At 47.4% G+C, this 15,090-nt stretch overlaps 1 protein-coding gene across 6 annotated transcripts in view; it reads right to left on the bottom strand.

Annotated features, from left to right (window-relative positions):
• Window positions 1–15,090, bottom strand: part of ACACA (acetyl-CoA carboxylase alpha) — a 194,265-nt gene that overhangs the window by 70,894 nt on the left and 108,281 nt on the right. For all 6 annotated transcript variants that reach the window (XM_082200776.1, XM_082200774.1, XM_082200775.1 and 3 more), the window contains 3 exons: window positions 12,996–13,199; window positions 11,244–11,399; window positions 10,923–11,069 (listed from right to left, as the gene is read on the bottom strand). In XM_082200776.1, the coding sequence (XP_082056902.1) occupies window positions 10,923–11,069; window positions 11,244–11,399; window positions 12,996–13,199 (507 nt within the window). The remainder of the gene's footprint in view (window positions 1–10,922; window positions 11,070–11,243; window positions 11,400–12,995; window positions 13,200–15,090) is intronic.

The following is a 15,090-nucleotide window of genomic DNA, read 5'->3' on the forward strand; positions in this document are numbered from 1 at the left end:
CACTCGAAGATGCAAAGAGTCTAATTTAACTGTTTTTTTGTGTTGGCAAAATGATGTGTGCCACAGGATTTCCATAAGAAGTGGAACCATTATTCTCCTGTAGAAACCCATTTGGCCTGAAAGGTATCACTGGACGGGATGGGGAAAATCAAACCCAATGAATTATTCACGACCTCCGATCAGAAGCAATCATTATTTCTCATGTTCCAAACTGTGATTAGGGTTCTGTGCTGGGATGTCATTTGCCTCCCTAGGTAACAACAGCAGCACGGAATTGCATGTGCAAGGGAGAGGCAGAGAGAGATACATAATACGCAGCCTGTATTATGGAGTGGTGTGTGTGTGTGTGTGTGTGTGTGTGTGATTTTTCGCACATGTACCCTCTCTCTCGCACACAGATGTATGGGTGAGTGGGTTTGGGGTGGGCACACAAACACATACACATCACAGATTAAAGGTGACTTAGCAGGCACTTAAAATAATATAATGAAGGCTGCAACCTTATGTACAATTGAAACACATGGAAGTTACACCTAACACCTTTGCATCGTACACAAAGTTTAGTGCACTGGGGTGAGAGACACCCCAATGAGGCATCCCAAATGAATACAATTTAAAATACATATATATTATGCTTCCACCTCACTTTTCCTTCAGGATGCTCCTAAGAAGAGATAGAACAGACGGAAGGTAGAGAAGGTTCATAATTCCTGCCCCCATCAATGTCCAGCAAAAAGCACCCAGGAAGTCCACAACCAAGACATGAAGGTCAATAGTCTGCTCCCGCTGCGACAACGGGCATTACTACATGCTTGACCTAGAAGTTCCACCAAGCTACTGTGGCTAACAGACGTTGACTGACATATCCTCTATGAATTTGTGGTTTTGTTAGGCCATAGGCTCACAGAGCCTGAAATGGGACTCCCATGAAGACTAGATTGAAACCTACCATGAGGTGTGTGCATCTAACTAACCAGGCAATGTTTGGGACTCCAATCAGCCCCAGGCTGTCCCTGTATCTAGAGGTATCATGCAGCCAGGATGATGGCAGTTGTAGTCCACCAGGAGGACACAAGGTTGGGAGAGGGCTGCTTCAAAACCTTGTTCTGCCAAAGGCCACGTTACTTGCTTGTGGTCCCACCAGATGGATGACCAGCTCCCTCCATTGAAAGTGGAACCTCAAAATTGGGAGCAGCCATTCTTGATCTGACCAAAAGGCCCATCCAGTCCGGCGTCTTGTTTCCACAATGGCCCCCCAGCTGCCCCCCCCCGGGAATCCATGAGCAGAACGTGAAGGCTACAGCCTTCTCAACAACTGGTTCTCAGAGAGGTATCATAGCCATCACGGTTGGCAGCCATGGACAGAGTGCTCAGACAAGAACCCAACGCTGTAATGCAGACATCTAACACACAACACTGCAACTCAGACATCAAAACATGGTTAAAGGATTTAAGTATAGTATTTAGACAAGCCACAGTCTGCAATTCCTGCAGATCAGAAACAGAAACCATTTTGCTGTAGACATGGATGGTACGGTTTCTGCTAACCATGGGTGGGGTGTCTGAACAGACAAACCTTCACTACAGCTGCTTCTCCATTAATAACCTCCGTTAATTTGTCTACTCTGCTTGAAAAGCCGTCTAAGCTCATTGCTGTCACCAGACTTTAAGGCTGTGGGGTTCCATAGCTCCTTCTGACAGTGAACTCGTGCGTCTGTGACAATAGAATGTTGAGAAACGAAGAGAGGGATATCAGGGGAAGGTGGAGGAGGAAGTTCTAAAGTTTGCAAGAATGCTATATTAATAAAGACCCTGATGTTGGGAAAGATGGAGGCCACAAGGAGAAGGGGACGACAGAGGACAAGATGGTTGGACAGTGTTCTTGAAGCTACCAGCATGAGTTTGACCAAACTGCGGGAGGCAGTGGAAGACAGGAGTGCCTGGCGTGCTCTGGTCCATGGGGTCACGAAGAGTCGGACACGACTAAATGACTAAACAACAACAACCCCACAAAAAATACCCCCCTCCAAAGAACCCAGCAAGGGCTGAGCATGCTCAGTGTCCTCTAACACACAGCTATGGGATGCTGAGCGTACGTTGGACAAGAAATTGGAGGTAGGGAGACATAATGGCCTTCTTGAGTCTCTTGGAGTTTATGAATTTTCCAGGAGTGGATGGATGGACATTTGACACCCTGAATGATTGTGGTTGCAGGTGCACATTGGGACATACTGCAGTTTTTGTTGTGGTGGTGGTTGCAGGTCCAACTTGCAAATGAAATCATGGTTTCAGAGCATCACATGCCCATTGTCCCTATGTGCTCAGCTCAGCTGCCCAGCTTGCTTTGCTCTGACACGCCTTGCCTTGTGTTCTCAAGACCATTCATTCCCCGAGGCCCATTCGTAGAGGCACCCAAACATCAAGCACCTGTCACCATCGTGCACAACTCTTCCTATACAAGCCTTCACCTATTTCTGTCTAGGAAAGACACTTTAATGGCAAGGTGTGCCGGGGAAGAAGATGGTTCAGAAAATGTCTAATTAGAGGATTTCTCTCTTCCCGTCCGCCCCCCCCCCCCATGTCTCAACCCAAGGCTGCCTTAATGGAAGAATTCTGACACCTAGTGGCAAGTGGGTGAAATATCAGCAGGCTCAAAGGTGTGTGTGTTTTAAGGGGAGGCTGCAGCAAAGGCTTGTTGTCATTTGCATCGCTCAGGAGGACAAGGAAAATCCGTCAGGAGTGGGGAATCCACTCATCAAGAAACACATCCTCTTCCTACATTATCAGGAGCTACTTGTTCTGTATCAAGATTGTCCCACGCAGGGGCAACCCAGCAAATCACACCTGCACTCCCCATAAAAGATTGCCTGGGAAAAGGTTAATACGAGAGTTATCGACCAATTCAAGATTGTTTGTTGTTGTTGCTGATTAATCATCTGGCTTTGAAATCAATTCATCACATTTAAACTAGCAAGGTACGGCATTCGAGAGGACTTGCTGCAGATATATCCTATATGTACTATTAAGTACGAACTCGCTCTCTTGTCACAAACTCACCAATTATTTATTTACCCCAAAATTGCACCAGATAGGCAAGAACAGGAGCATTTGGGAACTCCTCCCAAACAGCCCAATGAGGACTGAGAATACTCGGTGGCATAGACTGTTGAGTGGGAGAGGGGTGGAAAAGTCCCTGCACCACCAAAAGAGTGGCAGGTGGACAGCAAAGAGAGGGGCTCCTCAGTTGTGACCCTTAAAGTGTGAGGAACATTCTCCCAAGGGAGGCCTGCCTGTCTCTCTTGCTTCTTATATTTGAAGCAGCAAAAACATTTTTGTTTACAAGGGCCATTTTTGTTTCACTGTTTGCTTTTGTAAGCTGAACATCCAAACAAGAACGAGCCATGATGAGCCCCAAAGTTACAAAATTTGGGGGAACTCTGGCTTGTTTACACTATGATTTCATGAGAACAAGCACGGATCTGAAACTATGGTTTCAGTTCATAGGTTGTTCACTCTAGTAAAGGTAAAGGGACCCCTGACCATTAGGTCCAGTCGTGGCCGACTCTGGGGTTGCGGCGCTCATCTCGCTTTATTGGCCGAGGGAGCCGGCGTACAGCTTCCGGGTCATGTGGCCAGCATGACTAAGCCGCTTCTGGCGAACCAGAGAAGCACACGGAAACGACGTTTACCTTCCCGCTGGAGCGGTACCTATTTATCTACTTGCACTTTGACGTGCTTTCGAACTGCTAGGTTGGCAGGAGCTGGGACTGAGCAATGGGAGCTCACCCCATCGCGGGGATTTGAACCGCCGACCTTCTGATCGGCAAGTCCTAGGCTCTGTGGTTTAACTAGCCACTCGCGTCCCTAGCCACTCTAGCCACAGCTTAAACAAACCAACAACTTGCCAAATTTGGACATCGTAGATAACTCTGGTAAATTTAAAACCAGCATTGGAATCTTTCTGGCCTATGTCCCACAGGTGGCAAAGAGAAGGCAGAAGTACATACCTTCACAGCTTGCTTCAGTTAATTCTTGTAGTGCAGGGATAAGGCCCTGCAGATGTTCCTGGACTACAACTCCCAACACCCCTGAGTCCTGCTTGGCTGAGGCTGATTATCATCTCTTAATTCATGGGTCACCTTTTACACGTGTATCAAATCGGTTGACAATGTATCATAAAAACAACACGGGAAATATCATACAGTAAATTTCAAAGCAATTCAAAGTAAACACCCACGGCAGAGATCCATTCCTTCAAGTGGGAAAGCTTGTTGGAACATAAATGCCTTCAATTGTTTCTGGAAAGTGAAGATAGTGGATGCCTATTGTATCCACAGGACAGAAGAAGTCATAGTGAAAGCTCTGCTTTGAGCCACTGTGGAGCAGGTTTCTGATATTTGGGGGATGTGTAGGAGAAACTCAAGTGCAGAGCGCAGGGATGTATAGCTGGGGCAAGGTGATCTCTCATGGAAACTGGTCCTGAGTGATAGAGGGCTAGAGCATGGGTAGGCAAACTAAGGCCCGGGGGCCGGATCTGGCCAAATCGCCTTATCAATCCGGCCCACAGTCCAGGAACTGGTGTGTTTTGACATGAGTAGAATGTGTGCTTTTATTTAAAATGCATCTCTGGGTTATTTGTGGGGCATAGGAATTTGTTCATCATTTTTTTTCAAAATATAGTCCGGCCCCCGCAAGGTCTGAGGGACAGTGGACCGGCCCCCTGCTGAAAAAGTTTGCTGACCCCTGGGCTACAGCGATAGAGGTTGGTGCCAAAACCTTGATCTTGTCCTGTTTGGGTAATGGGAGATGGAGTCTGGGGAGCCACAGATTCCCCACGCCTGCTGTGAATAAATAAATAGCTATCGGAGGAGAAAGCTGTCCAGGGGTGGCGACAAAACCGCTTCAAAAGTAGTTTGAGATGGTCACGTCCAAGCATAGCCCCTTCACCTGTCAGGTTTCATTTGTCCTTCAGATTACTGAGGGCCCAAATGTCTCCCCTCCTCTCCCCCAAGCGGATTAGCCACTCATGCTTGGAGAATTCAAGCTATTGTCATGCAGCACACACCCCATCCACCCCTCTGCCCCGCAAGGCTTTTGGTTAACACAATTGGATACGAAGGACTCAAAAAAGAAAAGAAAAACTCATTCCCAGCGGTAGCTAATCCCACCAGGAAACAGCTTCACTGACAACCATTTGCAAAGTTCCCTAAGTGACAGTCGCAGAACAGAAAGGTCGCACTCTGGGAATAAGAAGAAAACTTTCTGCAGCTCTCCCTTAGTGCTCTGAAAATAAACTGCAGAGATATATTCTCAGACAGGATAGAACTTGAATCCAAACCAGGTTTGAATTAACACTCACTATTGCTTGGGAGACACATATATTCTCTTGATTCAAGAAACCCAAAACACTCAGTTTCTTTCACATTGCTGGTTTTTCTTGAGTTTTTAAAGTTGGGATTTCTATGCTCTCTGTAAGGCCGTGGCAGTCGTTTCCCAGACTTGGTTGGACCCTGAGCTGTTCTAAGAACACACTTAGAACATAATATGTGGTTCTGGTTGTTTTACCCCCAAAAAGGATACTGTAAATCTGGAAAGGCTTTCCAAAAAGAGCAGCCAAAATGATCAAGGGGTTGGAGCAACTCCCCTAATGAGGAAAGGCCAGAACTTTGCGGGTTTCCTCATTTCGAGAAAAGGCTTTCATATTACTAGAACTCTGGGCCATTCAACAAAGATGAATGTTGGAAGATTCAGGAAAGAGAGCATAAACTATGGAATTTGCTTCTTCTACAAGAGGTAGGGGTGGCCCACAACTTGGTTTATTTTTATTTATTTCATACTATTTTTACATCTCTTGACTATCAAACAAAACAAAACCTCAAAGCCGTTTACAAAAAGATAAAACCGTAAAATCGAGAAAATTCCACAGCCCTAGTTTAAAGCATACAAAAAGTTAAAATACTAAAAAAAATCACCTCAACTTTCTAAGCATCTGGGTAGGCTGGTCTGAACAGGAATGTTTCTAGCAAGCACCGAAAAGAGTACAGCGAAGCCGCCTGCTTGGTCTCAATAGGCAGGGAGTTTGAAAGTGCGTAGGCACTGCCACAGCAAACAATAGAGTTCTTATAAATGTGAAACGGGTATTATGTGGCATCTGTGGTAGCGCCAATTCCGCTGATCGAAGCAGATCAAGTGGGCATGTGTGAAGTAAGTTGATCTCATAGGTAAACTGGTCCCAAGGGCTTTATATGCAAATAGCAACACCTTGAACCTGGCCCGGTAGCAAATTGGCAAGTGTGTGATCGCAGGGGTTCTATGCTGTCAGCAATTGTGCTGCAGCATTCTGCACTAACCGCAGGTTCTGAATAAAGCACAATGCAAGCCCCACATAAAGCACATTGCAGTAATCCAGTCTTGAAGCAAGCAACACACAAACTACCGTGGGAAGGCTTTCCTGGTCCAGCCATAGCTTTCAAGCCAGCCGCAGTTGGTAAAAGGCACTTCTAACCACGGAGGCTACCCGAGAGCTGGCTCCAGAAGCACCCCAAAAGTTTAAAAGATGAGTAGACAAATTCATGGAGGGTTAGGCTAAACACTGGCTATTGGTCATGATGTGACCAATGTCCCACCTCCACTGTCGGAGACAGTGTGAAGGCTGGGAAAGTGGGGAAGAGTGCTGTTGGTCTCAGGTTCTGCTTATGGGCCTCCTATTGGCATCTGGTTGGTCACTGAGGTAACAGGATGCTAAACTAGACGGGCCACTGGCCTGATCCTCTGAGGTTCTCAATCCCAATTCATCTGGTCACTTTGAGAACCGAGTGCTGAACTAGCTTCACCCTCGGCTTCACCTGCTACCTGGTCCTTTCACCTGCAGATGCTTGTGACTGAACCTGGGACCTCCGGAATGCTAAGAGTCGCTTCTGCCCACTAAGCTACGGACTCTTCTTCAGCTCTTATTCCAACATCTCAAAACCTACAATGAGGTTTTCATTATACGGCAATTAAATTGAAGATCTGACCAATGAAATCATGGACCTGTCCGTCAACACACACACAAAACACTAAGCCAGAGATTCTTTAACCAAGTGACACCTGATCGAAGCTTTGGTAATTGGTATATTGAAGTTCCAATAATACTTAAATCAATGGAATTGATTAATTGATCAGGTTGATAGGCTGAAGAGCAGGTGATTAATCAACCAAAAAGGAGTTACAATCAGGAGGCAACCTTGATTTTTAGTCCTCTGTTCCTGTCCTGCCCTACGGTGTTCCCTGGCAAAATAATTATAAGCAAAATCTTTTAATTTGGGGCCCCTCCAGACATTATCATGCATTCGTGGTGAATTCTATTAATGATGGTATTGGGGAAGTTATATGTGATCCCAATGCAAAAGTTTTGAGGCGGACATGTTGCTTCATTTTCAACTGCTGCATTTCTCATAACTTCCAGCTGAAATTCTGCATTTTTTCAAGCTGCAAACGTTCCAGGTTGTTTGAGGTTGTTCGTCCTACTTTTGCTGCGCTACAGTGCAGGTGTTCCTCTGGGTAGCAATAATGCATTAACACCGAGGAAGCATTGCAGAACAACTAATAAAGCCAATGATGTGTGGATGGGCCAGCATACATCTGCCGCTCATGTGCTATTATTGCATCATATTATTCTCATGTTGCAGAATTCACCATTAAAAAACACCAATTCAAAAGGGCCCCTGAATGCCATTATTTGGCAACAGCAGCTAATTCTGGGTCTTTGATCAAAGGATAAGTAAACACCTTTGATCTCTGCTGAGTGTCAACAATAAACAAAGTTAAAGAAACAAAACGTGCAGGGGGAAACATACCACCACCAACTGCAAGATGTCTGCACATATGAAATATGGCTGAGGTCTGCCCCCATAATGTAAATACAGTAGTACCTCGGGTTACATACGCTTCAGGTTACATACGCTTCAGGTTACAGACTCCGCTAACCCAGAAATAGTGCTTCAGGTTAAGAACTTTGCTTCAGGATAAGAACAGAAATCGTGCTCCGGCAGCGCGGCGGCAGCAGGAGGCCCCATTAGCTAAAGTGGTGCTTCAGGTTAAGAACAGTTTCAGGTTAAGAACGGACCTCCGGAACGAATTAAGTACTTAACCCAAGGTACCACTGTAGGGTGGTGATTTTTTTTTTGGGGGGTGAGGATTTCATTCTGCAGCAGTAACAGTGGAACATTTCAGTGGTTTCCCAATTTCAAATTTGAAAAAGGATCCTTAAGGGTCAACAAAACATTATGCTAAATCTGAGACTGCTGCCAAGAATGGCAGACCTGAGTCTAGCTGGTTCTTCTCCTTACTTGAAGCTCTGCCCCTGTAAGACTCCATCTGCACTATGCCTTTGAAGCAGTATCAAACCACTTTGAGTAATCACAGCTTCCCTGAAGAATCCTAGGATCAGTAGTAGTTTGTTAAAGGGCGATGAGAGTTTGTCAGGAGAGACCTCATTCTCATCGCAGAGGCCTGAACCTGAGACCTTCTGCACACAAAGGAGATGCTCTAATGCTGATCTCTGGCCCTTTCCCTAAAAATAAAGCAAGCTTCCAGTCCTCGTGGCTGTGAATAAAGGACCCTGCTTGGAAATATGTGGGAGAGCTCAGTCGGGAGACCGGGAGACTCTCAATTCCAGGGTCGTGGGTTCGAGCACCACTTTGGGCAAAAGATTCCTGCATTGCAGGGGGTTGGATGACCCTCGAGGACCCTTCCAGGTGTACAATTCTATGGTTCTAAGATGCTGGGGACTGAACCTGGGGTGCTATACCTGATGAGCCTTCTCCCCTAATGCCCCTTTCCACAAACTTTTGTGGGTACTTCGGAAAAGGAGAAAGCAGCTTCCGTCTAAGGCACACAGAAAGACTTTCAGGGGTTAAAGAGAGAGAGAGAAGTGTGTGCTTGTAACAGAGACAGAGCGCACGAGCTTGAACGGTTGGGCTTTGGGTACAGGGTCCCATATAATAAGACTATTTGTATTCATACTGGCAGAGTAAACAGTACATGTTCATGCCCAGGCAGCCTCTGCGCTAGTAATTTCAGCCAGAGCACAGCTCGGTCCCTTGGGAATCTGGGCTACTCTCCCCTGGCCTCCAACCACTCCAAATGCCAAATGAGAGAAGAAAAGGAAGGAGGGGGGGAGAGAGAGAGAGACCGGCCGGTGTGGGGAGGGGGAGAGCAGGGGGAGAGCAGAAACATGCCGAGACCTTCCTACTGCACTGTGGCACCGTCCCCGCTTGCAAGGAGAAAAATATATAAAACCTTTTTAAAGGGTGCAGTCGCGGAGGCATTGGGAGGATGTCTCTTAAAACCCTTCCTTCCAATTTAGCAGTGGCAAGGCATGTTTTCCGGCATCTTAAACCTTCCTGAACACCAATCAGGTGGGAAGAGTTGAAAAAATTCTGCAGAACAATAACAAAAAAAAGCACCCCAACACTGCCCAACAGACCCATTATCCTGGGACAGATATTTATATAAAGTTGCCCTATACTGAGTCAGACCAGAAGTCCCATCTTAGCTGGTGTCCAGGATTTTGGATGCATGGATGCTCCCAGCTCTGCCTGAGATGCCATTGGGGACTGAACCCTCTACACGTGAGGAGGACGCTCTGCCACTGCGTCACAGCTCTTCCCCAAAATGTTAGTCCACGTCTAACAAGAGACAGGAGACACAGGACTATGCCTTAAGAGTGAACGAGACCACGGGTATCTAGCCCAATGTGTCCACACTGACTGGCAGCAGATCTCCAGGGTTGCCCTTCCAAACCCTGCCTAGAGATGCCATTGGCGACTGAAGCTGGGATGTTCCATGTGCAAAGCAGGGGGATCTCCACCACTCGGCTACAACCCTCCCCCTAAACCCGGGCATTCCAAGTGTTCGGTTCTATGATAAATTCTTACTGTTCCGTCGTCCCCATTTTCTGTAGATTGTGTTTATATACAATGCTTAGAAATGCAAACAATTCTACAGATTGCTGGAATGGGGTGGGGGGGGAAGGGCTATTTCCACATGCGGTGGTAATGTCTGATTGTGCATGGTTTTTGGTGGAAAGTTTCCACCAAATCCAGGAAATTTTCACCATAGTTCAGCAAATTATCCCTCCAGATTCCAGGGATAAACCTATTGTTACTCTTTCTGGACACCATGCAACAGGTATGGTATAAAGATATCTGCTTGGTAGCACCGGAGGAAGAAAGGGTATATAGAGTCTCCAGGGTTTAGCTGAATTTGGAATCTAGTGGTGGCAGAGAAAGTTATGGAACAGCAGAGGTGACATCTAAGGACCCTTTCTCTTTAAATTGGCACCCTTCCATCACCTTTATCACTTATATGGACAGTGGGATTCATCCTCCAGATTGCCAATGTCCCCTGTGAGCAGACACATACCTAAGCATTTCTGGCCCCTGGCTTAATGCAATTGTTCCATTTATTCCTTTTTTCTCACACAGCCCTTCTGAGATTATCCTGAATGATGTTTCACAGTATCGCGTATACCAGGTTTCCTCAACCTCGGCCCTCCAGATGTTTTGAGACTACAATTCCCATCATCCCTGCTAGCTAGGGATCATGGGAGTTGCAGGCCAAAAATATCTGGAGGGCCAAGGTTGAGGAAGCCTGGCGTATACCAATGCAATGTGGATTTTCCCCCTATTTTCTGTTTTGTTATGTCATGCAAAAAACAATTTAAAATTACTGTAAAAAAAAGAGAAAGAAATGCCTTAAGCAAAAAAACCACAAATATTTCAGAAATCCCGAGAGCTGCATTGCAGGTCAGATCCATGCAAATGCCGCAGGGTCTGTTGAGCTCCCTGTTCAGGATGCCAGCCGCCCAGTTTCATTCTGCCACCCCCCGCCCCACCCATATTACCCACGCCACAGTCAGCCAGCCTGCTGTAACTTGCCTCATTTCCTCCAGGCAGCCTGTTCATATGCACCAATTGGCCTTGGTCGTCCAGCACCAGCTCTGTGTATGTCAGCAGGTCAGAAGGCAGCGGAGGAGCAGGCAGGGTCGCAAAGTCTTTCATGGATTCCCAGAGTTTAATTAAAGACTAAAGGTGTTTTGGGGAAGGGAGAGAGAAATAATAAGATGCTTTCATTACATTTTTTTAAACAAACCCCCCCCCCACTCTTCATTGCTTGGTTCAGATGCAACAGGAAACCATGGTTTCCCACTATTACAAGGATTTGTGTCCTAGCAGTGAGTCCAGGTGGGCAGTTCTTACCTGTCGGAACATTTCGGGGATGTCATAGACATATGTCGTGCCCAATGACTGCGCCTGGAATCTCTTGGATTGGAGCAGGTCCTTTGTCACATACGGAGTGTTGATCAGCATTCCGTGTAGTGGCCCTTGCTTATCGCCGTAAGCCTGGAACATAATCTAGACGAGGAGATACACACCCACAGTTAAAGTCAATTTGATGTTAGTGCATCAGACAAGGCCCCACGGCTGTGTTGTTACACCCCACCATACAGGAAAGGCTATGGGATGAATGGCTTCTTGAGGCTGGTATTCTCCAGGCAGTGGTCCTGGGTTCAGAAAATGCGCTGCTGCACAAAGCACCGCTCCCCCTACACACACACACATGCTCAGTCTTCATAATAACGCTGGCGCCATTTATCAACAAGCCCCCAAACCAGCCACTTTGCAGTTATGGAGCAGAATGCAATTAGGCAAAGCACTAATACAGACAGACAGTTTGGTGCAGTGGGTTAGAGCAGGGGTTGGCAACCTACGGCCCATGGGCCACAAGCAGCCCACGGGGGTCATTTAACCGGCCCACGAGCCGCCCCCAAACCGAGCCGCCTGCTTGGCAAGTCCCTGCGCACTGCACTAAACTGGCACAGCGTGGCGCAAGGACTCGCTTTCGCAGCGCCGGAAATCGTGTCTGCACAGAAGCAGAAGTCGGAAATCGTGTCTGTGCAGACGGCGGAAATCGGAGGTGCACACGCAATCTGGCCCACGGAGGGATCTCCGCTGGAGTGAACCGGCCCAGGCAAGGTAAACCTCGCCAACCCCTGGGTTAGAGTGTGTGACTAGGACCCAGGTTCAAATCCATGAAAGCTCACTGGGTGATCTGTCAGCCTAAGCTACCTCATAGGGCTATTGTGAGGATAAAATGGAGAAACATGCATGCCGTCTCCAGCTCCTTGGAGAAAAGGTTCAGTATGAATGTATAAATAAATATAATTATGTATTCTAACAGATTACACGTTAACACTAAACTGTAGAATATTGTATTTACTTCACTCTAAATTAAGCCTTCTCTCCCCGACCATTTTCAGAACCTCTCTACTAGAGGAGTCAGAACGGAGCCTTGTCCCATTTGTCTAACCCCACTTTAAAAGTCATCCAAGCTGGCAGCCATCAGCTGGCCATGTGGTAGGGAATTCTATAGATGTGTCTCCTTTAGACTCCATCTGCACCACACATCTAAAGCAGTATTATGTCTGCTAGAGCAGTGGTTCCCAATTTCTAAGTACCGCGCACATGCGCGCGCGCACACACACACACACACACACTGTTTTTCAAAAGCCAGGACATGGGCCCTGTACTTTTGAAAATGTTGATGTCTCTGTGGTAGTTTTTGTTATGTCAGCAGTGCCAGAGATTCCCTGGGTGGGTTACACAGACCCCGGGGATCTGTGGGCCACTGATTGAGAACCACTGCCCTAGAGAATCTGCAGTTTCCCCTGAGTGCTGAGAGTTGTTAGCGGGAACCCCTATTCCCCACACAGAGCTTCAATTCCCAGAGTGGTTTAACAGTCAACCCCTCTGGGAATTGTGGTTCTGTGAGGGAAACAGGGGGGTCTCCTAACAACTCTCAACTCCCAAAGCAGCATCAACGGAGCTGTTTTGTAGAATCTCCCTTCTTTACCGGCCGAAGCTGGAACCTGAAAAACAATAATAACCAAAGAGAATTTGTCTCCCCCTGTCAAATGTAACCCCACAGCTGCACGATTTAAGTTGCTGCACCTGTGCCGTTCTGGAGTCCGTCACCTCCTTGTACAGACTTATGTCTAGATAATAACCGGACTCATTGGTCAGGAAGAGCCGAATGGGAATCGCCTTGCCGGTCGGCGTCAACCGAATGTTGATCTTCAGCTCCGCCTGGAGGACTCTGAGCTTCCACAAGCGGCTGCCGTAGCGCATCACCATGCTCCGTACAGACTCTTCGATCTGATGGGGGCAAGAAAAGACTCTGGTCATGGAGAGGTCCAGGTTAACCATTACTGCAAGTAGTGCAGAGTGTGGGTGAAACTTGTACGAACTGTGTGAATTTCCCCTCCTGTGTAAAGTGCTCATTCGCTTTGCATGCAGAAGGTCTCACATTCGATCCCTGGCATCTCCGGGTAGGGCTGAGACTTTCCCCAGTCTGAAACCCTGGAGAGCGGCCTCTATTCAGGGTAGACCTGAACAGCTTCAACCTTGGCTCCCCGGCTGATGTTGGACTACAACTCCCTTCAGATCCCTCTGCCAGGTCAGCCCATGGCTGGGGGTGATGGAAGCTGTGGTCCAGCAACAGCAGAAGAAACAAGGTTGAAGCTCTCCTGTAGACAACGCAGATGGACCAGTGGCCTCAGTACATGGCAGCTTCCTGTGTGGTGGGCTCTTCCTCACTGGAGGTGTTCAATAGCAGACCATGACTGCTAGGGATGCTGCAGCTGCATCCTCCACTGCGGATCTCGCCCTGAGCAATGGGCTAGGCTAGATCAGGATGGCCCAACTTTTCATACCAAGAGTACTTCTAAGCAGTACCTGAGGGCTGCACACAGAGCACAGAAAGGAGGAAGCGAGGCCAAAATTGGAGGGCCACCCCAGCCCTTGCGCTGCCTTCCCAAAGCCAGCTCAGAAAGGCGCCAGGCTTTGGGAAGGAGGTCCGAGGTTCTCGCAAAGTCCTAGAGACCTCCCATCTCCCAAAAAGGCCTTGAGGGTCACACGTGGCCCTCAGATTGCACGTTGCACCACCCTGGGACTAGATGACGAGATCCGAGTACCTCCCAGTTCTTTGAGCCTATAAAATCCTCACCCCCATCTTCTTAATATTCCAAGAAACCAGAGAGCAGCATTAAGAGCAAAATTCTCTGCAAACATTTCCTTTTTTAAAAAACAGCATTTACGCCCCTGCGTTTCACTGCGGCTACGATGCCTTAAATCAACAAGGCAATTACCGCTCGGAGGCCCGTTCCTCTGCCGTTTTATTAAACTTTCTAATATACTGCTGTTTGGTAAATAGTGCATATTAAAAGGCAGGCAATCGGAAGGCAGGTCTTAATGTTCTCTCTCAAACTACCTCTTTTCCCAAAGCCCCTCTGGGGGACACTCTTTCCGCAGCTCCTGCAAAAGGAAACCCCTGCGGGGCTTGGAGGCACCTGAGAAGCGGAAAAGTCAGAGAAGCGCCTTGCCACACTCCGTGTGTCAAATACGCTGCTAATCCAGTTTTTCTAACTAGAGGCAGGTGGCAGTCAAGGCATGCGGCGATCCACCCTCAGCCATGTGGCTGGCCAGGGGGAAGGAGGAACCATAGCCGGCCTGTGGTACAAAGAGCCAGACTTACTACTTCAGCTCTGGGCTACCCTAGACCAGTCCCCACCTGCACTGTATCTTTAAAGCAGCACCATACAGATATAAACAGCCACAGGAATGTTTCTTTGAGGTGCTGTGAGTTGTTAGGAGGCCCCTGTGCCCCTCAAGAGAATCTGCCATTTTCTGAGTTCCCTAAGAAGAGGGATTGACCTCTGAGCAACTCTGAGAACTGTAGCTCTGAGGGGCATGGGGTCTCCTAACAACTCTCAGCATCCTTAACAAATTAGAGTTCCCACTATTCTTTGGGGGGAAAGCCATGGCAATTAAAGTGGTATGATACTGCTTAAAACATACAGTACAGATGAGACCCCAGCACAACACTTAAATGCAAAATATGGATTCCCCACCTCTGTCAAGTCCCAAACACACAACCCTCCCACATAATATTTATTCATCTTAGCTGCTCTCCAGTTTTGTAGACCACCCTTCGTCACTTTATTTCCCCCCACTTTATATTCCTTTATTTAGGAGAGGGAAAGCATAT

The sequence above is a fragment of the Podarcis vaucheri genome (genome assembly GCF_965113315.1).
Source record: "Podarcis vaucheri genome assembly, chromosome: 15".
NCBI lineage: Eukaryota > Metazoa > Chordata > Lepidosauria > Squamata > Lacertidae > Podarcis > Podarcis vaucheri.